The sequence below is a fragment of the Triticum dicoccoides genome, chromosome 6B, assembly GCF_002162155.2.
Source record: "Triticum dicoccoides isolate Atlit2015 ecotype Zavitan chromosome 6B, WEW_v2.0, whole genome shotgun sequence".
Classification (NCBI taxonomy): domain Eukaryota; kingdom Viridiplantae; phylum Streptophyta; class Magnoliopsida; order Poales; family Poaceae; genus Triticum; species Triticum dicoccoides.
The window spans coordinates 232,114,751-232,142,209 of NC_041391.1; the positions used below are offsets into that span (position 1 = coordinate 232,114,751).

General features: G+C 45.5%; 2 protein-coding genes across 2 annotated transcripts; one reads left to right on the forward strand and one right to left on the reverse strand.

The window, feature by feature from the left end:
* Positions 1-10,783: 10,783 nt before the first annotated feature.
* On the forward strand, positions 10,784-12,461 carry LOC119322747. The gene has a single exon (XM_037596256.1). The coding sequence runs from the start codon at positions 10,926-10,928 to the stop codon at positions 12,246-12,248; it is 1,323 nt and encodes a 440-aa protein (XP_037452153.1). The 5' UTR covers positions 10,784-10,925; the 3' UTR covers positions 12,249-12,461.
* Positions 12,462-12,560: 99 nt separating this feature from the next.
* LOC119322748 (putative F-box protein At1g32420) lies at positions 12,561-15,829 on the reverse strand. Its single transcript, XM_037596257.1, has 2 exons — positions 15,337-15,829; positions 12,561-14,036 (listed from the first exon to the last, which is right to left on the reverse strand). The coding sequence occupies exon 2, from the start codon at positions 14,000-14,002 to the stop codon at positions 12,809-12,811; it is 1,194 nt and encodes a 397-aa protein (XP_037452154.1). The 5' UTR covers positions 14,003-14,036; positions 15,337-15,829; the 3' UTR covers positions 12,561-12,808.
* Positions 15,830-27,459: the final 11,630 nt, after the last annotated feature.

Here is a 27,459-nt window from a genome sequence, read left to right on the forward strand (position 1 = left end):
CGCACCAGCCCACCAGGGTCTGGTTCCCACGCCACTTCAGCCCATGGGGCCCTCCGGGATAGGTGGCCCCACCCGGTGGACCCCCGGGGCCCTTTCGGTGGTCCCGGTACAATACCGGTGACCCCCGAAACTTTCCCGATGGCCGAAACCTGACTTCCTATATATAATTCTTCACCTCTGGACCATTCCGGAACTCCTCGTGACGTCCGGGATCTCATCCGGGACTCCGAACAACTTTCGGGTTACTGCATACTCATATCTCTACAACCCTAGCGTCACCGAACCTTAAGTGTGTAGACCCTACGGGTTCGGGAGATATGCAGACATGACCGAGACGCCTCTCCGGTCAATAACCAACAGCGGGACCTGGATACCCATGTTGGCTCCCACATACTCCTCGATGATCTCATCGGATGAACCACGATGTCGAGGATTCAATGAACCCCGTATTCAATTCCCTTTGTCAATCGGTACGTTACTTGCCCGAGATTCGATCATCAGTATCCCAATACCTCGTTCAATCTCGTTATCGGCAAGTCACTTTACTCGTACCGTAATGCATGATCCCGTGACCAGACACTTGGTCACTTTTGAGCTCATTATGATGATGCATTACCGAGTGGGCCCAGAGATACCTCTCCGTCATACGGAGTGACAAATCCCAGTCTCGATCCGTGTCAACCCAACAGACACTTTCGGAGATACCTGTAGTGCACCTTTATAGTCACCCAGTTACGTTGTGACGTTTGGTACACCGAAAGCACTCCTACGGTATCCAGGAGTTACACGATCTCATGGTCTAAGGAAAAGATACTTGACATTGGAAAAGCTCTAGCAAAATGAACTACACGATCTTGTGCTATACTTAGGATTGGGTCTTGTCCATCACATCATTCTCCTAATGATGTGATCCCGTTATCAATGACATCCAATGTCCATAGTCAGGAAACCATGATTATCTGTTGATCAACGAGCTAGTCAACTAGAGGCTCACTAGGGACATGTTGTGGTCTAAGTATTCACACGTGTATTACGATTTCCGGATAATACAATTATAGCATGAATAAAAGACAATTATCATGAACAAGGAAATATAATAATAATCCTTTTATTATTGCCTCTAGGGCATATTTCCAACAGTCTCCCACTTGCACTAGAGTCAATAATCTAGTTACATTGTGATGAATCGAACACCCATAGAGTTCTGGTGTTGATCATGTTTTGCTCGCAGAAGAGGTTTAGTCAACAGATCTGCGACATTCAGATCCGTATGTACTTTGCAAATATCTATGTCTCCATCTTGAACATTTTCACGGATGGAGTTGAAACGACGCTTGATGTGCCTGGTCTTCTTGTGAAACCTGGGCTCCTTGGCAAGGGCAATAGCTCCAGTGTTGTCACGGAAGAGAGTGATTGGCCCCGACGCATTGGGTATGACTCCTAGGTCGGTGATGAACTTCTTCATCCATATTGCTTCATGCGCTGCCTCCGAGGCTGCCATGTACTCCGCTTCACATGTAGATCCCGCCACGACGCTCTACTTGCAACTGCACCAGCTTACTGCTCCACGATTCAACATATACATGTATCCGGTTTGTGACTTAGAGTCATCCAGATCTGTGTCGAAGCTAGCGTCGACGTAACCCTTTACGACGAGCTCTTCGTCACCTCCATAAACGAGAAACATGTCCTTTGTCCTTTTCAGGTACTTCAGGATATTCTTGACCGCTGTCCAGTGTTCCTTGCCGGGATTACTTTGGTGCCATCCTACCAAACTTACGGCAAGGTTTACATCAGGTCTGGTACACAGCATGGCATACATAATAGATCCTATGGCCGAGGCATAGGGGATGACACTCATCTCTTCTTTATCTTTTGTCGTGGTCGAGCATTGAGCCGAGCTCAATCTCACACCTTGCAATACAGGCAAGAACCCTTTCTTGGACTGATCCATTTTGAACTTCTTCAAAATCTTATCAAGGTATGTGCTTTGTGAAAGACCTATGAGGCATCTCGATCTATCCCTATAGATCTTCATGCCTAATATGTAAGCAGCTTCTCCAAGGTCCTTCATTGAAAAACACTTATTCAAGTAGGCCTTTATGATGTCCAAAAGTTCTATATCATTTCCCATCAAAAGTATGTCATCTACATATAATATGAGAAATGCTACAGAGCTCCCACTCACTTTCTTGTAAACGCAGGCTTCTCCATAAGTCTGCATAAACCCAAACGCTTTGATCATCTCATCAAAGCGAATGTTCCAACTCCGAGATGCTTGCACCAGCCCATAAATGGATCGCTGGAGCTTGCACACCTTGTTAGCATTCTTAGGATCGACAAAACCTTCTGGCTGCATCATATACAGCTCTTCCTTAAGATAGCCGTTAAGGAATGTCGTTTTGACGTCCATCTGCCATATCTCATAATCATAGTATGCGGCAATTGCTAACATGATTCGGACGGACTTCAGCTTCGCTACGGGAGAGAAAGTCTCATCGTAGTCAACCCCTTGAACTTGCCGATAACCCTTAGCGACAAGTCGAGCTTTATAGATGGTAACATTACCATCCGCGTCCGTCTTCTTCTTAAAGATCCATTTGTTTTCTATCGCTCGCCGATCATCGGGCAAGTCTATCAAAGTCCATACTTTGTTTCCATACATGGATTCTATCTCGGATTGCATGGCTTCAAGCCATTTGTTGGAATCTGGGCCCGCCATTTCTTCTTCATAGTTCGAAGGTTCACCGTTGTCTAACAACATGATTTCCAGGACAGGGTTGCCATACCACTCTGGTGTGGAACGTGTCCTTGTGGACCTATGAAGTTCAGTAGCAACTTGATCCGAAGTACCTTGATCATCATCATTAATTTCCTCTCTAGTTGGTGTAGGCACCACAGGAACATTTTCCTGAGCTGCACTACTTTCTGGTTCAAGAGGTAGTACTTCATCGAGTTCTACTTTCCTCCCACTTACTCCTTTCGAGAGAAACTCTTTTTCCAGAAAGGATCCGTTCTTAGCAACAAAGATCTTGCCTTCGGATCTAAGGTAGAAGGTATACCCAATGGTTTCCTTAGTGTATCCTATGAAGACACATTTTTCCGACTTGGGTTCGAGCTTTTCAGGTTGTAGTTTCTTGACATAAGCATCGCATCCCCAAACTTCTAGAAACGACAACTTAGGTTTCTTCCCAAACCATAATTCATACGGTGTCGTCTCAACGGATTTTGACGGAGTCCTATTTAAAGTGAATGTAGCTGTCTCTAGAGCATATCCCCAAAATGATAGCGGTAAATCGGTAAGAGACATCATAGATCGTACCATATCTAATAGTGCGATTACGACGTTCGGACACACCATTACGCTGAGGTGTTCCAGGCGGCGTGAGTTGTGAAACGATTCCACATTTTCTTAAGTGCGTACCAAATTCGTGACTTAAATATTCTCCTCCACGATCTGATCGTAAGAATTTTATCTTTCGGTCACGTTGATTCTCTACTTCATTCTGAAACTCCTTGAACTTTTCAAAGGTCTCAGACTTGTGTTTCATCAAGTAGACATACCCATATCTACTTAAGTCATCAGTGAGAGTGAGAACATAACGATATCCTCCGCGAGCCTCAACACTCATTGGACCACACACATCAGTATGTATGATTTCCAATAAGTTGGTTGCTCGCTCCATAGTTCCGGAGAATGGAGTCTTGGTCATTTTTCCCATGAGGCATGTGTCAAATGATTCATAATCGAGAGACTCTAAAAGTCCATCAGCATGGAGCTTCTTCATGCGCTTGACACCAATGTGACCAAGGCGGCAGTGCCACAAGTATGTGGGACTATCGTTATCAACTTTACATCTTTTGGTATTCACACTATGAATATGTGTAACATTACATTCGAGATTCATTAAGAATAAACCATTGACCATCGGGGCATGACCATAAAACATATCTCTCATATAAATAGAACAACCATTATTCTCGGATTTAAATGAGTAGCCATCTCGTATTAAACGAGATCCAGATACAATGTTCATGCTCAAACTTGGCACTAAATAACAATTATTGAGGTTCATAACTAATCCCGTGGGTAAATGTAGAGGTAGCGTGCTGACGGCGATCACATCGACCTTGGAACCATTCTCGACGTGCATCGTCACCTCGTCCTTCGCCAGTCTCCGCTTATTCCGCAGCTCCTGCTGTGAGTTACAAATATGAGCAACGGCACCGGTATCAAATACCCAGGAGTTACTACGAGTACTGGTAAGGTACACATCAATTACATGTATATCACATACACCTTTAGTGTTGCCGGCCTTCTTGTCCGCTAAGTATTTGGGGCAGTTCCGCTTCCAGTGACCCTTCCCTTTGCAATAAAAGCACTCAGTCTCAGGCTTGGGTCCATTCTTTGACTTCTTCCCGGCAACTGGCTTACCGGGCGCGGCAACATCTTTGTCGTCCTTCTTGAAGTTCTTCTTACCTTTGCCCTTCTTGAACTTAGTGGTCTTATTGACCATCAACACTTGATGTTCTTTCTTGATTTCAACCTCTGCTGACTTCAGCATTGAAAATACTTCAGGAATGGTCTTTACCATCCCCTGCATATTGTAGTTCATCACAAAGCTCTTGTAGCTCGGTGGGAGCGACTGAAGGATTCTGTCAATGACCGCCTCGTCCAGGAGGTTAATGTCCAGCTGGGACAGGCGGTTGTGCAACCCAGACATTTTGAGTATGTGCTCACTGACAGAACTATTTTCCTCCATCTTACAACTATAGAACTTGTCGGAGACCTCATATCTCTCGACCCGTGCATGAGTTTGGAAAACCATTTTCAGCTCCTCGAACATCTCATATGCTCCGTATTGCTCAAAACGCTTTTGGAGCCCCGGTTCTAAGCTGTAAAGCATGCCGCACTGAATGAGGGAGTAATCATCAGCACGTGACTGCCAAGCGTTCATAACATCTTGGTTCTCTGGGATGGGTGCTTCACCTAGCGGTCCTTCTAGGACATATGCTTTCTTGGCAGCTATGAGGATGATCCTCAGGTTTCGGACCCAGTCCGTATAGTTGCTACCATCATCTTTCAGCTTGATTTTCTCTAGGAACGCGTTGAAGTTCATGTTGACATGAGCGTTGGCCATTTGATCTACAAGACATATTTTGCAAATATTTTAGACTAAGTTCATGATAATTAAGTTTATCTAATCAAATTATTTAATGAACTCCCACTCAGATTTGACATCCCTCTAGTCATCTAAGTGTTACATGATCCGAGTCGACTAGGCCGTGTCTGATCATCACGTGAGACGGACTAGTCATCATCGGTGAACATCTCTATGTTGATCGTATCTTCCACACGACTCATGTTCGACCTTTCGGTCTCTGTGTTCCGAGGCCATGTCTGTACATGCTAGGCTCATCAAGTTAACCCTAAGTGTTTTTGCATGTGTAAAACTGTCTTACACCCATTGTATGTGAACGTAAGGATCTATCACACCCGATCATCACGTGGTGCTTTGAAACGACGAACTTTAGCAACGACGCACAGTTAGGGGGAACACTTTTTGGAAATTGTTATGAGGGATCATCTTATTTACTACCGTCGTTCTAAGTAAACAAGATGCATAAACATAATAAACATCACATGCAATTATATAGTAGTGACATGATATGGCCATTATCATATAGCTCCTTCGATCTCCATCTTCGGGGCTCCATGATCATCTTCGTCACCGGCATGACACCATGATCTCCATCATCATGATCTCCATCATCATGTCTCCATGAAGTTGCTCGCCAACTATTACTTCTACTACTATGGCTAACGGTTTAGCAATAAAGTAAAGTAATTACATGGCGTTAAATCATTGACATGTAGGTCATACAATAATTAAGACAACTCCTATGGCTCCTGTCGGTTGTCATACTCATCGACATGCAAGTCGTGATTCCTATTACAAGAACATGATCTCATACATCACAATATATCATTCATCATTCATCACAACTTTTGGCCATATCACATCACATAGCAATTGCTGCAAAAACAAGTTAGACGTCCTCTAATTGTTGTTGCATCTTTTACGTGGCTGCAATTGGGTTCTAGCAAGAACTTACCTACGAATAACCACAACGTGATTTTGTCAACTTCTATTTACCCTTCATAAGGACCCTTTTCATCGAATCTGCTCTAACTAAAGTGGGAGAGACAAACACCCGCTAGCCACCTTATGCAACTAGTGCATGTCAGTCGGTGGAACCTGTCTCACGTAAGCGTACGTGTAAGGTCGGTCCGGGCCGCTTCATCCCACAATACCGCTAGAGCAAAATAAGACTAGTAGTGGCAAGCAAGCTGACAAGATCTACGCCCACAACAGATTTGTGTTCTACTCGTGCAATAGAGAACTACGCATAGACCTAGCTCTGATACCACTGTCGAGGAGCGTTGCATAAAATAAAAAATTTCCTACGTTTCACCAAGATCAATCTATGAGTTCATCTAGCAACGAGAGAGAGAGATGCATCTACATACCCTTGTAGATCGCGTGCGGAAGCGTTCAAGAGAACGGGGTTGAGGGAGTCGTTCTCGTCGTGATCCAAATCACCGGAGATCCTAGCGCCGAACGGACGGCACCTCCGCGTTCAACACACGTATGGTCAGCGTGACGTCTCCTCCTTCTTGATCCAGCAAGGGGGAAGGAGAGGTTGATGAAGATCCAGCAGCACGATGGCGTGGTGGTGGATGCAGCAGGGATTCCAGTAGGGCTTTGCCAAGCGCTACTAGAGGAGGAAGAGGTGTCACGGGAGGGAGAGGGAGGCGCCAAGGCTTAGGGTGCGGCTGCCCTCCCTCCCCTCCACTATATATAGGGGCTAGGAGGGGCGCATGCCCCCCTTGGAGATCCCATCTAGAGGGGGGGGGCGGGGCAAGGGCCCCCTTAGGTTTCCAACCGGGGGGGGCGCATGCCCCCTCGGGGGGGGGGGCAACGGCCCCCTAGGGTTTCCAACCCTAGGCGCCTTGGGCCCTTGGGTGGGGCGCACCAGCCCACCAGGGTCTGGTTCCCACGCCACTTCAGCCCATGGGGCCCTCCGGGATAGGTGGCCCCACCCGGTGGACCCCCGGGACCCTTTCGGTGGTCCCGGTACAATACCGGTGAACCTCGAAACTTTCCCAATGGCCGAAACCTGACTTCCTATATATAATTCTTCACCTCCGGACCATTCCGGAACTCCTCGTGACGTCCGGGATCTCATCCGGGACTCCGAATAACTTTCGGGTTACTGCATACTCATATCTCTACAACCCTAGCGTCACCGAACCTTAAGTGTGTAGACCCCTACGGGTTCGGGAGATATGCATACATGACCGAGACGCCTCTCCGGTCAATAACCAACAGCGGGATCTGGATACCCATGTTGGCTCCCACATACTCCTCGATGATCTCATCGGATGAACCACGATGTCGAGGATTCAATGAACCCCGTATTCAATTCCCTTTGTCAATCGGTACGTTACTTGCCCGAGATTCGGTCATCGGTATCCCAATACCTCGTTCAATCTTGTTACCGGCATGTCACTTTACTCATACCGTAATGCATGATCCCGTGACCAGACACTTGGTCACTTTTGAGCTCATTATGATGATGCATTACCGAGTGGGCCCAGAGATACCTCTCCGTCATACGGAGTGACAAATCCCAGTCTCGATCCGTGTCAACCCAACAGACACTTTCGGAGATACTATAGTGCACCTTTATAGTCACCCAGTTATGTTGTGACGTTTGGTACACCCAAAGCACTCCTACGGTATCCGGGAGTTACACGATCTCATGGTCTAAGGAAAAGATACTTGACATTGGAAAAGCTTTAGCAAAACGAACTACCCGATCTTGTGCTATGCTTAGGATTGGGTCTTGTCCATCACATCATTCTCCTAATGTTGTGATCCCGTTATCAATGACATCCAATGTCCATAGTCAGGAAACCATGACTATCTGTTGATCAACGAGCTAGTCAACTAGAGGCTCACTAGGGACATGTTGTGGTCTAAGTATTCACACGTGTATTACGATTTCTGGATAATACAATTATAGCATGAATAAAAGACAATTATCATGAACAAGGAAATATAATAACAATCCTTTTATTATTGCCTCTAGGGCATATTTCCAACAGTGTTGCCATCAAAGTCAATGATGAGGTAGGCCATTACTTCAAGACAAAAAAGGCCTACGACAAGGTGACTCCATGTCCCCAATGTTATTTAACATTGTTGCTGACATGTTGGCTATTCTGATTGAACGTGCAAAGCAGGACGGCCAGATTGCAGGAGTAGTGCCACGCCTTGTGGATGGTGGCCTCTCTATTTTGCAATACGCCGATGACATAATTCTTTTTATGGAACATGATCTGGACAAGGCTCGAAACCTGAAACTCTTGCTTTCAGCGTTTGAGCAAATGTCGGGTCTCAAAATAAACTTCCATAAAAGTGAATTGTTCTACTTTGGAGAAGCCTTTGAGGTGGCGACCGATTATGCTGACCTTTTTGGTTGCGCACATGGACAATTCCCGATTAAATATCTGGGAATACCGATTCATTATCGACGCCTCACCATTGCGGAGTGGAAGCATGTAGAGGAGCCTCTAGAGAAACGGTTGAGCAGTTGGAAAGGTAAACTGCTCTCGGTTGGGGGACGGTTGGTTTTGATTAACTCGGTCCTCACAAATATGGTTCTCTATATGCTTTCTTTCTTTCAACTCCCAAAAGGGGTCTTATAAAGACTGGACTATTTTAAATCTAGATTCTTTTGGCAAGGAGACGGTGAAAAGAAAAAATACAGGCTGACCAAATGGAGTGTGGTTTGTAGGCCGAAAGACCAAGGTGGCCAGGTCAAGAATGAGGCTCTACTCAGTAAATGGTTATTCAAACTTCTTACTGAGGATGGTGTTTGGCAAACCATACTGCGTAACAAGTATCTAGGCCAAAAGGCGGTGTCCCAGGAATTTTGGAAACCCGGCGACTCACACTTTTGGGTTGGCCTAATGGCGACAAAGAAACATCTCTTTCGCTTTGGGTCTTTCGCGATAAAGGACGGGTCGGAGATTCGTTTTTGGGAAGACATATGGCTAGGCAATGCCAGTCTCCGAGAACAATATCCAGCCTTATACAACATCCCCACCGAATATTTCGTTCAGACGGGATTTGATTGGCCCCCGACTTGTGTCATGGCATAATTTTTTATCCAGGTTGGATTCGATTAACCTGACAGAAGGCCGTGATGTGTTTCGCTGGAACCTTACTACATCTGGGTCTTTCACTGTAGACTCTATGTACCGTGCGCTCACACATTCTGAGGTACCTGTTAGTAATAACAAGAAAATTTGGAAGTCCAAGATTCCACTAAAAGTGAAAATTTTCATGTGGTATCTTCGTAGGGGAGTTGTGTTAACTAAAGACAACCTCGCACGACGCAACTAGCAAGGGAGTAAGAAGTGTTGTTTTTGTACTCATGACGAGACAATCAAACACCTCTTTTTTCAATGCAAGTTTGCACGTTCTACGTGGTCAGTCATCCAAATAGTGTCAAATTTGCATCCACCCATAAGTGTTGCCAATATTTTTGGCCATTAGTTGGACGGTATTCCAAATAGTTTCAAAACGCTAATAAGGGTGGGAGCGTATGCCTTAATTTGGTCGCTTTGGCTATGTAGAAATGATTTGATTTTCAATGGAAAAAATGCTTCTTCTTTGCAGGTTATTTTCTGGTGTACGCACTCGCTACGTACGTGGTCTATTCTACAACGACCGGAGTACCAACCGCTGTTCAAGGCGGTGTGTACGCGATTGGAGCAGGTGGCTATGGAGGTTTTTTTCCGACATGGGTGGCAGCATAACCTTTGGATCGACCCACCACCTCCTTCGACATAGGCATAGTGTCGGTCTATAGGACTCTACTGTTGCCGTTTTGTCGGTTTTTATTTGATGATTTTTTTGGTCGGACTTTCGGATTTGGCTGTGTGCATCTTAGTTATGCAGAGGCCGGGTGTTACTCATAATGCTTTATTCCACTTGATACTACATTTTGAATTAATAAAATCGTCCTTTATTGAAAATATCTGAAGCTATGTTGGACGATTTTTATCAAATCTGTCTTTAAAATTTCCTTTAACCAGTAGCGTCACCTCCTTGTTTCATGCGACTTTCGTGTTCTGAGTTTTTGGCCTATCAAACGCCTCCTTGATGCACGAGGCATTGTCTCTGATTCCTCGTAGACTTTTCTGGGAAGACCTTCGACCACTTGCAGGCCTCCGTACATTAAATGCACCAACCGCTTATCTCTGTTCACCCTCGTTAGGCACGGCCAGCTAGCAGTTGCTTGCGGCCGCACGTTACGAGAGTTCCATACGCCCAACTCCACACCACGCAAGTGGTTGGATTTCGTATGCGTCGGGTACAAATCGGTGGGCGGAGCATTTTGCCTGCTGCAAACCACACATAAATTCGTTTCAAGCTGCCTCTGCTCCCTGGTAACCACATCAGAAACTATCACCGTTTTGGTTTTTGGCGGGATCAAACGCTGGCACTGTGGATGGTGTGTCACGCTCCTTATCCGTGGCATACGCACCGTGGAGGAGCAATGAAGAAGCCGGCGACGACGTGGACACAATGCCAACAACAGGGGATATGTGGCCCGTTGCGCCGTACACATACATGTTCACCTCCACGAACAAATCCCTTCTGTGATTGCCTGTCAGCCCATCACCTCCGACGGGCCCACGTGCAAGCGAGCCGGGCCCACGGAACCTCTTTGGGTTAAACTATTGCGCGCGCGCACCCCTCGCGCCTCGAAAGCGACACACACGCCCACACACCAGCACGCGCAGTGGCATCGCAGCTGCTAGCTCCGCCGAGCTCCCACGCCCGCCCATGGCCATCGTCGCCGCGGCGCCGTTCCGGGAGGCGCCCGACGACGTCGTGGACGAAATCCTGCTCCGCCTGCCGTGCCCCTCCTCCCTCGTGCGCGCCGCCGCGGCCTGCGCCTCGTTCCGCCTCCTCGTCTCCTCCCCGCGCTTCCTCCGCCGCCACCGCGCGCTCCACCCGGGCGCGGCGGCGCCCTTCCTCGGGGTCTTCTCCTCGGTCCCCGCGCCAGGCGATTCGGGGGGCGCTTTTCACCCCTCCGACCCGCCCCATCCGGCCGCGGCGGCCGCGCGCGACGTCGCCGGAGCCGCGGACTTCTCCTTCGCGTTCCTCCCGGCGCCGCCCGACGCCGCCACCGGCGCCGAGCGCCCCGGTTGGCTCGTCCGGGACTACCGCGACGGGCGCTTCCTCCTCGACCGGGCGTCCTCCTGCTCCACCTTCGACAGCGACATCGTCACCGATCTCGCCGTCTGCGACCCCTTGTCCCGCCGCTACGTCCTGCTCCCGCCCATCCCGGAGGACCTCGCCGCCAGCGCCAACAACCCGCTCGGCGTCCTTGGCGGCCGGCGCTGGTGCGAGCCATTCCTCGCGCCGGCCGACGCCGAGGGGGACAAAGACGAGGAGGAGCCCTCGTTCGTGGTGATCTGGACGGCGCGGTGCCCGAGGAAGGTCGTGGCGCTCGCCTTCTCGTCGCGGGAAGGGCGGTGGCGCGCGCTCCCGTCGCCCGACTGCTTCGTCTGGAGGCGCCACCGGTCGCCCTTCTCCTGCCCGGTGCACGCGGTCTGGAACCGACGGCACTACGCGCACGGCCGCTTCTACTGGGCGGACTGCCTCACCAACCGCTGGCTGGTGCTCGACATCGGCGCCATGGAGCTCTCCGTCCAGGAGGTCCCGGCGCCGGCCAGGTTCTGGGAGGAGAACGTCGCCGTCGTGGAAGGCGCGAACGGCGAAGTCGGCGTGTTCGCGCACGAATTCTACCACGCCGACGGCAACGCCAGCCTCAACTACTACACGATCCCGCGCGACGCCGACGGCGTGGCGAAGTCGTGGCGGCTCGAGAAGACGATCCCACTGCCGTGGTCCACGGCGCACGGCCGGCCGTTCTGCATCCGCGGCGCGGCCAACGGGTGCCTGGTCATTGAGGTCAACCAAGACTCGCCGCGGCCGTTCATGTCGTCGAGCCACGACAGCCGGGACGTCGAGCTGTTTAAGATCGACGTCGGGCGCCTCGAGCTGGAGAGAGTCTGCCGGGCGCGGTGCTCCGGCGGCGTCAGCGACGGCTGGTGGCCGTACTTCGGCTTCCCGCCGTTGCTGAGCTTGCCAACTGTTTGAGTCGCATCGCCAAATACTTCAGGAAATTCCGCAGCATCTTGTGTGTAAGCCTCGAAGGTAGTGTACCGGTGTGGCACATGAATGTAACTGGAGGCGGGCAGTTTGTGTTGGTCTTTGTATAAGCATTTTCAGTAATACAGTTACAGTGCAGGTGTACAGTTCGTACAGCAAACCGAAACAAGTGTACAGTATATAACAGGTCATTGGCAACCACCAGAGACACCAGTTTGAATTATTGGTCTTGGCATCATAACTTTCAGAAATGCAACGCAGGAATACAGTTCATTACAGCAAACCAGAACAAGTATACAGTATATCAGGTTCAGAGTTTTCATTTTTTTTTATTTTCCAGTACAGCACATAAATCCCCATACGATAAAAAATGAACAAGCTACTAACAGAGACACTTTCTTATTTTCTTCTTATGTTCTACCCTGTCCCTGACCCACCCCCATGGTCTATTTCTTCTTCATCTCTACACAAACAAACACCAGTAAACTTTATTTGATTGTACATAACAAAGAACTATTCATGGATACGATGTCAGGCGTTTGCGAGATCTATGCCAACCTCCACTGCATGTTTATATTGCTCTTTGCCTTCTTGAAAGATCGCCGAGGGCCTGCTGAGGACGATCCAGCGCCACGAGCAGATGGTCCACGCCCTGTTGGAAATGATCTAGCATCATGAGTTCTTTGAAGCATTGTTCTGGAGTCCACCAGGCCAGTCACAGAATGTAGAGCGAGGCTCTCCACGAAAATCCCAGCTGATATGATGCACTCGCCAAAAGGCATGTTGAGATAGGAACCACTCCCATCCTGAAGATCAACATAGTAGAATCTTCTTTGGTTGCAATAGAAGAGCTTATTGTTGTGCAGGAAAAGTGGCCTCATGCCCAAAGGTAGCACAAAAGCGACGTTGCACATGTGGTCCCAGACTGCACAGGTCGAGTTCGCCACCCAAATCTCAGAGGTTTTAGGTGCTGATCCCTCACCGGGCATTGCCAGCAAATGAAGCTTTCCTCCCCCCTCAAACAGGTGCAATTCACGGTCTTTTACAGCATCAGGGACAGCAGTTTCTGAGAACATCTCATCTGTCAGGTTGAACGACAAGATGTTCCGAGTAAAATGGGAGGATATCTCATCAAGAAGTAGCCAATGCATGACATCATTAACAATGACCGCCTTTGTTGTCTTCAGGAGGGCTGCGGATTCGCGCACTGCCCTCCATGACTGTGTGCCAACAGTGCATACTTCAAATGTCAAGAACCGCACCCGGTGGTGGACACAGAGCACCTTGTACTCTTTTGTTGAAGGCGCAGGTCCAAGAAAATATTCTGAAGCTAGTGATTGGAGTTCTGAAACTGGCAGTCTCAAATGTATCCTTGTTGTTGGATTCAACACCTCAACAGTGCCTTTTAAATCATAGGCGCACACCAAGCCATGGCAGGGGTCTGACATCTGAAACCTACTCGACAACACGAGATCCATGCTTTTGCAGTTCAGTGTGGTGAGATCCAATGTGTACATGCAGACAAGACCCTCATCAACCGAGGTGAAGCAAGCAATGGACTGGTGGGAGCGGAGAGCATTGTTGAGGTGACGATCAACAAAATTGGGTTCTTGAATGCAGTCTCGCCAGAATCTACACACTGTGCGAAACTTGAGAACAACCCTAGCAGGTAGTGAAGCAAGAATGGTGTGCTGGATATCCTGAGGAAGAGATACATTATGCTCATCATTGTTGTCTTCCATGGCTAGCTTGCAAATACAACTGTGAGCAGTACAACTGCAGAAAAGCATAGTCAGCGACAAGGAAAACAACAAAAAGCAAAAAAGTGGTTGGATTTGAATTATGCTGGAACAAGTATGATATACTCCCTCCATTCCCAAATATAAGTCTTTTTAGAGATTTCAACAAGTGACTACATACGGAGCAAATGAGTGAATCTACACTCCAAAGTATGTCTAAAAACATCTGTATGCTGTAGTCCATTTGAAATGTCTAAAAAGACTTACATTTAGGATAACAAAACAAACAGTATTTGTCCACTTGACCATTAGTTCAATAGCATCTGAGCTGAAAATAATTGTGCTAGTGTTTCTACATGAAGCCAGAGTCACTATCAAGAGCGAATGACTTCTTCGAAACTGTATGTAAAAGGTCACACGAAATGACAAGCACTTGTCAAATGTAAAACTGAAACCCAAGACTTTGATCATGATATATTTATATCATGTGGTTAACATTTCAAGAATTTAAATGCCATAATGAATCTATAAAATTTGAGGCTCAAGAAGTTTCTCATGCATATTAAAATATTGTCTTCCTAACATAAGGGGGTCAAACAGAACGAACATGCGAAGCTATACTGATGGAAGAGTGCCCTAATCAAGAGGGAGCTCAGTTGCAGCTCGATGTGCCAATTCCGGTATTATTAGCTTGACCCAAGTGATCTAGCTTCGGTTGCCAATACAGCAAGTGGTCTAGCTAAACCTGATAAATTTTCTATTTACTCAATGTTCCACGTCAACCAAGGTCAGTAGTAAGTTTGTAAAACTTTTCCTGATACCTTGCAGCAGCAGAACATATTTAAGGCAGCCTGCAGAACAGAACGGCACAAGGTTCCATACAAGATTACTTCCATCTACGTATGAAACAGGAAGGAACCAGCATGTTTAGCAGCGATATAATTGCTGACACGCATGATTCGTAAGGAGCCATAGAGCCAGACGAAAGAAAACGCCTATGCAATTTCCATCTACTTTATCTTCACGGCTTTGCTGTGATCTTGAACGTACTCTGTGTCTAACTGTTGTTTTCGTGCAAACCCCGCGAACGTAAGTGTTCAATTCCGGCGACCACATGACTACGCCTACGAGCCAAACATCATTTCCGTAGCAACAAGAACTCGTGGCTTGGCTAAGGTCCGGTTAGGAGCTAGAACTCCATCCATTGGATGGGCTAAACTAAGAACATCAGCAAAACAACAAATTCGCAACAGATCCAGTAACATGCGGATACAAGAACTTGGAAGAATCCCGAACTAAAGAGAAATAGCTCGAACTCGGGTAGGGACAGGGCTTACCACAACGAAGAAACGAAATCTTTAGGCCGGGCGGATCTACGTAGGGAGTGATCAGGTTGAGCACGAGAAATGGAGATCCTCGGGGAGACGATGCAGAGCCAGCCCACGGAATACCACTGCGGCGTAGGAGGCAGAGGAGCTGCGGGTCGCGATCAGGCTTGGTCGGCGGTACGAGGAATGGATTGGAAAATGTAGAGCGGCGGTGTAATTGCCAGATTTAGTCAGGAAGAAACCCTAATCTAGAGAGCAATTGGTTGAGCGGCGGCGGAGAAGCGCGGGGTAGGTGCCGACGGCGTCGGGTCGCGCCGTCGTCGCCCCCAGGAAACGCCGACGCCGGCGGAGCGCCGGTGCTGTTCACGACGGTGGCCGTGAGTCGGGGCTCTGGAGGCAAAATCGGAACAGCAGGAGGGCAAAAATATGAAAGTAAGAGAAAAGGCTAATGGTGATTCTGGGAGAAAACTATAAACAGGGTGGCCTATTTATAATTTCCACATCCTTGTTGGAAATCTAGGAGGGGAATGCTTGGCTTTGGGATGCTCCACGCACCGATATTTATATTGAAGGCTTTTGCATTGTGATGATTATATTAAATTTGATAAATTATTTGGTTGTAATACATATCATCAAATACCTCGCTATATGTATTTGATCGTTAGACCTACTCAGTTACTGCCAGCGAATCAGTACATATTTTTCTGTATATGACAGCTAGTCAGAGGATATTTGTATATATGCCGACAAAAGAGATTTACAGAAATTGAGTCATTATTTGTCAATTAGAGGATTACAATGTAAACTAGGAGGGAAATTTTTGGCTCTCCTGTGCTCCACACACTAATATTTGTATTGAAGGTTCATGCATCGAGATGGTTACATCAAATTCGTTAAATTCATAGTAAATTGTTTGATTATAATACATATTCGATTTATACAATTTACTATGTGAGAGAGAGTTCATGCATCGAGATATAAAGTAGTGTGTGGAGCACAGGAGAGCCAAAAATTTACTATGTGAGAGAGAGTTCATGCATCGAGATTTATACATATAGAGAGTTCATACATCATTTAACTAGGTACAACTCTCTCTCTCTCTCTCTCACTTAGTGACAACTGGTAGCAGTAGCTTTGATTGTATGCAAACAAGAAAGATATAAAGTAGTAATTAAGTTTTCTTATCGGTTATAGCGTTATTGGTATGCCTGGCCCAACATTAATTAATCATATGCGTTGAAGGCTTCAGCCCAAAAGTTTAGAGGAGTGTTGTACTCACCTATCATAGTGATGGCTCGAGAATTTGTGACTTTTTACAGAGAGTTTTGACTTGGTTTTCATTGCATCTTCGTTATTTCTCGATTATTTCTAACACTAATCCTTCCGGAGAGAAGAAAACTTGTTTTTCCATTGTTTGGCAGGAAAAATCATTTATGGAAGGAAACCAAGGGGAATTATACGAAATCAAGTCATTTGGAGCAACTTCCAAGTTGAAAGGATTTGCACTAGCGGCAATAGAGCGCAATCGCTCGTACCAGACGTCGTTAGCTCCCCCTCGTCCACGACAACAACTTTTGTGAAGGGCACACACGCATCTGACATACCTAGTCGCCGCCACTCCATAAAGAACAAAGAGAGAAGAACCGCCGGAGGTCCTTCTTGTTTTGTTCTTCCATCTTCATATTCATCTTCATCTCATCATCACTGTTGTAAGAGGAATTCCAAGTTGTAAGATAAGGGTGTATTACTCTATTCATACTCATCTGAAGATTGAGACTTTGTTGAATCATTCATCTTATTGTGGATCTTCACAGTATTATTGATAAGATTTTCATGGAATTATTATCTATGATGATTGGTTACTCTCTTCAGATGCGTGAGTAATTCCCACTAAGCATGGGAGGTTGAGGTGAATGGTAAGATTCATCTGTGCCTATTCTATATGTCAGCATTCGTGTTTGTAGTCTTATGATTTGTCAAGTAAGTTGTTATATTGTGGTAGGCACTATGTGTGTTGTCCAATTTAAGGGCACATGTAACATGATCTAATGACCTAAATAGATAACACATATCTTTTAGAGAATCCGTGACCTCCATGTGACAGGTGGATACATCTATGAGGATCGAAGACAATATGTGATAACGGTGAACCACCGAACGTAATGCATGGTTCCGATTTAACAACCTTAATTATTGAGATGACCATGTTGTGGCAACGTCTAAGCAGGACCATAGTGTGGAATGTAATCCCATGTGAAGGAGTTTCATAACTTAGGGTAATCCGCCTAACAAACAAACAAATCAAATACTAAACTCATGTACAAGGTAACTGGAATTACCGTTGCACTGGCAGACTTGACATATACCATGATCTGAAGTTTCTCCGCGCCTAACCTCTCTACTACATGAAAATACTTTCACTTACTGTCTTTAATTTATGTTCTTTACTTCCAAGTCCTTATTACTGATGACCCACAAGTGTAGGGGATCTATCATAGTGTTGGGGAACATAGTAATTTCAAAAAAAAAATCCTACGCACACGCAAGATCATGGTGATGCATAACAACGAGAGGGGAGAGTGTTGTCCACGTACCCTCGTAGACCGAAAGCGGAAGCGTTAGAACAACGCGGTTGATGTAGTCGTATGTCTTCATGGCCCGACCGATCAAGCACCGAAACTACGACACCTCCGAGTTCTAGCACACGTTCAGCTCGATGACGTCCCTCGAACTCCGATCCAGCCGAGTGTCGAGGGAGAGTTCCGTCAGCACGACGGCGTGGTGACGATCTTGATGTTCTACCATCGCAGGGCTTCGCCTAAGCACCGCTACAATATTATCGAGGACTATGATGGAGGGGGGCACCGCACACGGCTAAGGGATCAAGAGATCAATTGTTGTGTCTAGAGGTGCCCCCTGCCCCCGTATATAAAGGAGCAAGGGGGGAGGGGGCGGTCGGCCAAGGAGGGGGCGCGCCATGGGGGGTCCTACTCCCACCGGCAGTAGGACTCCCTCCTTTCCTTTTTGGACTTGGAGAAGGAGGAAAGAGGAGGGAGAGAGAGGAAGGAAAGGGGGGCGCCGCCCTCCTCTCCTTGTCCTATTCGGACTAGGGGGGAGGGGCGCGTGGCCCAGCCATGGCCGCCTCTCCTCTCTTCCACTAAGGCCCACTATGGCCCATTAAGCCCCCGGGGGGTTCCGGTAACCCCCCGGTACTCCGGTAAAATCCCGATTTCACCCGGAACACTTCCGATATCCAAATATAGGCTTCCAATATATCAATCTTCATGTCTCGACCATTTCGAGACTCCTCGTCATGTTCGTGATCACATCCGGGACTCAGAACAACCTTCTATACATTAAAACTCATAAACTCATAATATAATTGTCATCGTAACTTTAAGCGTTCGGACCCTACGGGTTCGAGAACTATGTAGACATGACTGAGACACGTTTCCAGTCAATAACCAATAGCGGAACCTGGATGCTCATATTGGTTCCTACATATTCTATGAAGATCTTTATCGGTCAAACCGCATAACAACATACGTTGTTCCCTTTGTCATCGGTATGTTACTTGCCCAAGATTCGATCGTCGGTATCTCAATACCTAGTTCAATCTTGTTACCGGCAAGTCTCTTTACTCGTTACATAATGCATCATTCTGTAACTAACTCATTAGTTAAATTGCTTGCAAGGCTTATAGTGATGTGCATTACCGAGAGGGCCCAGAGATACCTCTCCGACAATCGGAGTGACAAAACCTAATCTCAAAATACGCCAACTCAACATGTACCTTTGGAGACACCTGTAGAGCTCCTTTATAATCACCCAGTTACGTTGTGACGTTTGGTAGCACACAAAGTGTTCCTCCGGTAAATGGGAGTTGCATAATCTCATAGTTGTAGGAACATGTATAAGTCATGAAGAAAGCAATAGCAACATACTAAACGGTCAAGTGTTAAGCTAACGGAATGGGTCATGTCAATCACATTATTCTACTAATGATGTGATCCCGTTAATCAAATGACAACTCATGTATACGGTTAGGAAACATAACCATCTTTGATTAATGAGCTAGTCAAGTAGAGGCATACTAGTGACATTATGTTTGTCTATGTATTCACACATGTATCATGTTTCCGGTTAATACAATTCTAGCATGAATAATAAACATTTATCATGATATAAGGAAATAAATAATAACTTTATTATTGCCTCTAGGGCATATTTCCTTCACGTGGTCCTTTTGATAAGTAAGAGTGTCGAACCCAACGAGGAGCAGAAGGAAATGATAAGCGGTTTTCAGTAAGGTTTTTTCTGCAAGCACTGAAATTGTAGGTAATAGATAGTTTTGTGATAAGATAAATAGTAACGAGTAACAAGTAAATAAAGTAAATAAAGTGCAGCAAGGTGGCCCAATCCTTTATGTAGCAAAGGATAAGCCTGGACAATTTCTTATAATGAGAAAGGAGCTCCCGAGGACACATGGGAATTATCGTCAAGCTAGTTTTCATCACGTTCATATGATTCGCATTCGGTACTTTGATAATTTGATATGTGGGTGGACCGGTGCTTGGGTACTGCCCTTACTTGGACAAGCATCCCACTTATGATTAACCCCTATTGCAAGCGTCCGCAACTACAAAAGAAGTATTAAGGTAAACCTAACCACAACATTAAACATATGGATCCAAATCAGCCCCTAACGAAGCAACGCATAAACTAGGGTTTAAGCTTCTGTCACTCAAGCAACCCATCATCTACTTATTACTTCCCCATGCCTTCCTCTAAGCCCAAATAATGGTGAAGTGTAATGTAGTCGACGTTCACATAACACCACTAGAGGAAAAGACAACATACATCTCATCAAAATATCGAACGAATACCAAATTCACATGACTACTAATAGCAAGACTTCACCCATGTCCTCAGGAACAAACGTAACTACTCACAAAGCATATTCATGTTCATAATCAGAGGAGTAATAATATGCATTAAGGATCTGAACATATGTTCTTCCACCAAATAAACCAATTAGCATCAACTACAAGGAGTAATCAACACTACTAGCAACCCACAGGTACCAATTTGTGGTTTGGATACAAGATTGGATACAAGAGATGAATTACGGTTTTGAGAGGAGATGGTGCTGGTGAAGATGTTGATGGAGATTGACCCCCTCCCGATGAGAGGATAGTTGGTGATGACGTTGGTGATGATTTCCCCCTCCCGGAGGGAAGTGTCCCCAGCAGAACAGCTCCGCCGAAGCCCTAGATTGGTTCCGCCAAGGTTCCGCCTCGTGGCGGCGGAGTTTCGTCTCGTAAGCTTGCCCACGATTTTTTCCAGGGTAAAAGCCCTCGTATAGCAGAAGATAGATACCAGGGGGCCACCAGGGGGCCCAGGAGACAGGGGGCGCGCCTAGTAGGGGTGGGCGCGCCCCCCACCCTCCCGGCCAGGGTGTGGGCCCCCTGATGTATTTCTTTCGCTCAATAATTCTTATTAATTCCAAAAATATGTTTCGTGGAGTTTCAGGATTTTTGGAGCAGTGCAGAATAGGTTTCCAATGTTTGCTCCTTTTCCAGCCATAATTCCACCTGCCAGCATTCCCCCTCTTCATGGTAAACCTTGTAAAATAAGAGAGAATAGCCGTAAGTATTGAGATATAATGTGTAATAACAGCCCATAGTGCAATAAATATTGATATAAAAGCATGATGCAAAATGGACGTATCAACTCCCTCAAGCTTAGACCTCGCTTGTCCTTAAGCGGAAGCCGAAATCGAAAAATATGTCCACATGTTTTGAGATAGAGGTGTCGATAAAAATAAAATACGGACATGAGGGCATCATGATCATTCTTATAACAGCAACATAAATAGATTTTATCATATGATTTCTTATGGTCAAGTAATGATCAATTCACAATGTCAAGTATGGTTCAGAAACTTCATTGAGAACTAACAAACTATAATTTCAGTCATTGAAGCAATTGCAATTTATCATAACATCAGAAAGAGTCAACATAGAGCTTTTCAGCAAATCCACATACTCAACTATCTTGTAGTCTTCTACAATTGCTAACACTTACGCGATACTTGTGGTTATGGAGTTTCAGCCGGACACTGAGAAAGATAGGGGCTTATTGTGTTGCCTCCCAACGTATTGACCTTTAGGTGATGTCAACAATAATAGCCCATGCTAAATTACATCCAATTGGATATGTATATCATGATCTTTCAAACACGAGGAGCTTGCCAAAGGATAAAATGAAAAAGGGAAAGGTGAGGATCACCTTGACTCAAGCATAAAATAAAAACATAAAGTAAAAGATAGGCCCTTTGTAGAGGGAAGCAGAGGTTGTCATGTGCGTTTTGGGTTGGATGCACAAAGTCTTAATGCAAAAGAACATCACTTTATATTGCCCCTTGTAAGTGGACCTTTATTATGCAGTCCGTCGCTTTTATTACTGAAGGAAATATGCCCTAGAGGCAATAATAAAGTTATTATTTATTTCCTTATATCATGATAAATGTTTATTATTCATGCTAGGATTGTATTAACCGGAAACATAATACATGTGTGAATATATAGACAAACAGAGTGTCACTAGTATGCCTCTACTTGACTAGCTTGTTAATCAAAGATGGTTATGTTTCCTCACCATGAACAAGGAGTTGTTATTTGATTAATGAGATCACATCATTAGTTGAATGATCTGATTGACATGACCCATTCCGTTAGCTTAGCATCCGATCGTTTAGTATGTTGCTATTGCTTCCTTCATGACTTATACATGTTCCTATGACTATGAGATTATGCAACTCCCGTTTACCGGAGGAACACTTTGTGTGCTACCAAACGTCACAACGTAACTGGGTGATTATAAAGGTGCTCTACAGGTGTCTCCAAAGGTACTTGTTGAGTTGACGTATTTCAAGATTAGGATTTGTCACTCTGATTGTCGGAGAGGTATCTCTGGGCCCTCTCGGTAATGCACATCACTATAAGCCTTGCAAGCAATGTGACCAATGAGTTGGTTACGGGATGATGCATTATGTAACGAGTAAAGAGACTTGCCGGTAACGAGATTGAACTAGGTATTGGATACCGACGATCGAATCTCGGGCAAGTAACATACCGATGACAAAGGGAACAACGTATGTTGTTATGCGGTTTGACCGATAAAGATCTTCATAGAATATGTAGGAACCAATATGGGCATCCAGGTCCCGCTATTGGTTATTGACCGGAGACGTGTCTCGGTCATGTCTACATTGTTCTCGAACCGTAGGGTCCGCACGCTTAAGGTTTCGATGACAGTTATATTATGAGTTTGTGTATTTTGATGTACCGAAGGTTGTTCGGAGTCCCGGATGTGATCACGGACATGATGAGGAGTCTCGAAATGGCCGAGACATAAAGATTGATATATTGGACGGATATATTTGGACACCGGAAAGGTTCCGGGTGAGATTGGGAATATACCGGAGTTCCGGGAGGTTACCGGAACCCCCCGGTAAGTATATGGGCCTTATTGGGCCTTAGTGGAAAGGAGGAGGAAGGAGAAAAGGAGGGGGCGCGCCCCCCAAGCCCAATACAAATTGGGAGGGGGGCCGGCCCCCCCTTTCCTTCTCTCCTCCCCCCTCTTCCTTCCCTCTCCTACTCCTAATAGGAAAGGGGGCCAAACCTACTTGGAGTAGGTTTGCCCCCCCAGGGCGCGCCTCCTCCTTAGGCCGGCCCCCTCCTCCCTCCCTCCTTTATATACGGGGGCAGGGGGCACCCCAAACACAAGTTGATCTTCGTGATCGTTCCTTAGCCGTGTGCGGTGCCCCCCTCCACGATATTACACCTCGGTCATATTATAGCGGTGCTTAGGCGAAGCCCTGCGACAGTTGAACATCAAGATCGTCACCACGCCGTCGTACTGACGGAACTCCTCCCCGAACCTCTGCTGGATCGGAGCCTGGGGTGCGTCATCGAGCTGTACGTGTGTCAAGAACTCGGAGGTGCCGGAGTAACGGTGCTTGGATCGGTTGGACCGGGAAGACGTACGAATACTTCCTCTACGTTGCGTCAACGCTTCCGCTTCGGTCTACGAGGGTACGCAGACAACACTCTCCCCTCTCGTTGCTATGCATCACCATGATCTTGCGTGTGCGTAGGAATTTTTTTTGAAATTACTACGTTCCCCAACAGTGGCATCCGAGCCTAGGTTTTATGGTTTGATGTTATATGCACGAGTAGAACACAAGTGAGTTGTGGGCGATATAAGTCATACTGCTTACCAGCATGTCATACTTTGGTTCGGCGGTATTGTTGGATGAAGCGGCTCGGACCGACATTACGCGTACTTTTACGCGAGACTGGTTCTACCGCCGTGCTTTGCACACAGGTGGCTAGCGGGTGTCAGTTTCTCCAACTTTAGTTGAACCGAGTGTGGCTACGCCTGGTCCTTGCGAAGGTTAAAACAGCACCAACTTGACAAACTATCGTTGTGGTTTTGATGCGTAGGTAAGAATGGTTCTTGCTCAGCCCGTAGCAGCCACGTAAAATTTGCAACAACAAAGTAGAGGACGTCTAACTTGTTTTGCAGGGCATGTTGTGATGTGATATGGTCAAGACGTGATAAGATATAAGTTGTTGTATGAGATGATCATGTTTTGTTGAAGTTATCGGCAACTGGCAGAAGCCCTATGGATGTCTCTTTGTTGCATAAGATGCAAGTGCCAAATAATTGCTTTACTTTATCGCTATACGATAGCAATAGTTGCAAGAGCAATTGTTGGTGAGACAACCATGTGATGACACATTGATATAGATCAAGATGATGAAGATCATGGTGTCGTGTCGGTGACAATAGAGATCATGACAGTACTTTGGAGATGGAGATCAAAGGCGCAAGATGATCATGGCCATATCATGTCACATATTTTGATTGCATATGATGTTTATCTATTATACAATTTATTCTTGCTTTGATTGACGGTAGCATTTTAAGATGATCTCTCACTAATTATCAAGAAGTGTTCTCCCTGAGTATGCACCGTTGCCAAAGTTCGTCGTGCCCAGACACCACGTGATGATCGGGTGTGATAAGCTCTACGTCCATCTACAACGGGTGCAAGCCAGTTTTGCACACGCGGAATACTCAGGTTAAACTTGACGAGCCTAGCATATGCAGATATGGCCTCGGAGCACGGAGACCGAAAGGTCGAGCGTGAATCATATAGTAGATATGATCAACATAGTGATGTTCACCATTGAAAACTACTCCATCTCACGTGATGATCGGTTATGGTTTAGTTGATTTGGATCACGTGATCACTTAGATGACTAGAGAGATGTCTGTCTAAGTGGGAGTTCTTAAGTAATATGATTAATTGAACTTAAATTTATCATGAACTTAGTCCTGGTAGTATTTTGCAAATTATGTTGTAAGATCAATAGCTTGCGTTGTTGCTTTCATATGTTTATTTTGATATGTTCCTAGAGAAAATTGTGTTGAAAAATGTTAGTAGCAATGATGCGGATTGGATCCGCGATCTGAGGTTTATCCTCAATGCTGCACAGAAGAATTATGTCCTTAATGCACCGCTAGGTGACAGACCTATTGCAGGAGCAGATGCAGACGTTATGAACGTTGGCTAGCTCAATATGATGACTACTTGATAGTTTTGTGCACCATGCTTTATGGCTTAGAATCGGGACTTCAAAGATGTTTTGAACATCATGGACCATATGAGATGTTCCAGGAATTGAAGTTAATATTTCAAGCAAATACCCGAGTTGAGAGATATGAAGTCTCCAACAAGTTCTATAGCTAAAAGATGGAGGAGAATCGCTCAACTAGTGAGCATGTGCTCAGATTATCTGGGTACTACAATCGCTTGAATCAAGTGGGAGTTAATCTTCTAGATAAGATAGTGATTGACAGAATTCTCTAGTCACCATCACCAAGTTAGTAGAACTTCGTGATGAACTATAGTATGCAAGGGATGACGAAAATGATTCCCGAGCTCTTCGTGATGTTGAAATCGACGAAGGTAGAAATCAAGAAAGAGCATCAAGTGTTGATGGTTGACAAGATCACTACTTTCAAGAAAAGGGAAAGAAAGGGGAACTTCAAGTAGATTGACAAGCAAGTTGTCACTCCCACGAAGAAGCCCAAAGCTGAACCAAAGCCTGAAACTAAGTGCTTACACTGCAAAGGAAATGGTCACTGGAAGCGGAAATGCCCTAAATATTTGGTGGGTAAGAAGGATGGCAAAGTGAAAAGGGGTATATTTGATATACAGGTGTTTGATGTGTGCTTTACTAGTGTTTATAGCAACCCCTCGGTATTTGGTACTGGTTCAGTTGCTAAGAGTAGTAACTCGAAACGGGAATTGCAGAATAAACAGAAACTAGTTAAGGGTGAAGTGATGATGTGTGTTGAAAGTAGTTCCAAGATTGATATGATCATCATCGCACACTCCCTATACTTTCGGGATTAGTGTTAAACCTAAATAAATGTTATTTTGCGTTTGCGTTGAGCATGAATATGATTTGATCATGTTTATTGCAATACGGTTATTCATTTAAAATCAGAGAATAATTGTTGTTCTATTTAAATGAATAAAACCTTCAATGGTCATACACCCAACAAAAATAGTTTGTTGGCTCTCGATCGTAGTGATGCACATATTCATAATATTGATGCCAAAAGATGCAAAGTTAATAATGATAGTGCAACTTATTTGTGGCACTGCCATTTAGGTCATATCGGTGTAAAGCGCATGAAGAAGCTCCATACTGATGGACTTTTGGAACCACTTGATTATGAATCACTTGGTACTTGCGAACCGTGCCTCATGGGCAAGATGACTAAAACGCCGTTCTCCGATACTATGGAGAGAGCAACAGATTTTTTGGAAATCATACATACAGATGTATGTGGTCCGATGAATGTTGAGGCTCGTGGTGGATATCATTATTTTCTGACCTTCACAAGATGATTTGAGCAGATATGGGTATATCTACTTGATGAAACATAAGTCTGAAATAGTTGAAAGGTTCAAAGAATTTCAGAGTGAAGTGGAAAAATCATCGTAACAAGAAAAATAAAGTTTCTACGATCTGATCGCGGAGACAAATATTTGAGTTACGAGTTTGGTCTTCAATTAAAACAATGTGGAATAGTTTCACAAATTCATGCCACCTGGAACACCACATCATAATGGTGTGTCCGATGTCATAACCGTACTTTATTGGATATAGTACAATCTATGATGTTTTTTACCGATTTACCAATATCGTTTTGGGATCATGCATTAGAGACAACTGCATTCACGTTAAATAGGGCACAATCAAAATCCGTTGAGACGACACCTTATGAACTATGGTTTGGCAAGAAACCAAAGTTGTCGTTTCTTAAAGTTTGGGGCTGCGATGCTTATGTGAAAAAGTTTCATCCTGATAAGCTCAAACCCAAATCGGAGAAGTGCGTCTTCATAGAATACCCAAAGGAAATTGTTGGGTACACCTTCTATCACAGATCCGAAGGCAAAACATTCATTGCTAATAATGGACCTTTCTAGAGAAGGAGTTTCTCTCGAAAGAAGTGAGTGGGAGGAAAGTAGAACTTGATGAGGTAACTGTACCTGTTCCCTTATTGGAAAGTAGTTCATCACAGAAATCTGTTCTTGTGACTACTATACCAATTAGTGAGGAAGCTAATGATGATGATCATGTAACTTCAGATCAAGTTATTACCGAACCTCGTAGGTAAAACGGAGTGAGATCCGCACCAGAGTGGTACGATAATCCTCGTCTGGAGGTCATGTTACTTGACCATGACAAACCTACGAACTATGAGGAAGCGATGATGAGCCCAGATTCCGCGAAATGGCTTGAGGCCATGAAATCTGAGATGAGATCCATGTATGAGAACAAAGTGTGGACTTTGGTGGAGTTGCCCGATGATTGGCAAGCCATAGAAAATAAATGGATCTTCAAGAGGAAGACGGACACTGATAGTAGTGTTACTATCTACAAAGCTAGACTTGTCGAAAAAGGTTTTTGACAAAGTTCAAGATGTTGAATACAATGAGATTTTCTCACTCGTATCGATGCTTAAAAGTCTGTCCGAATCATG

What these genes read in the sequence shown, in the direction of transcription:
- LOC119322747 (XM_037596256.1), top strand. Translation starts at nt 10,926, where the DNA reads ATGGCCATCGTCGCCGCGGCGCCGTTCCGGGAGGCGCCCGACGACGTC.
- LOC119322748 (XM_037596257.1), bottom strand. Translation starts at nt 14,002, where the DNA reads ATGGAAGACAACAATGATGAGCATAATGTATCTCTTCCTCAGGATATC.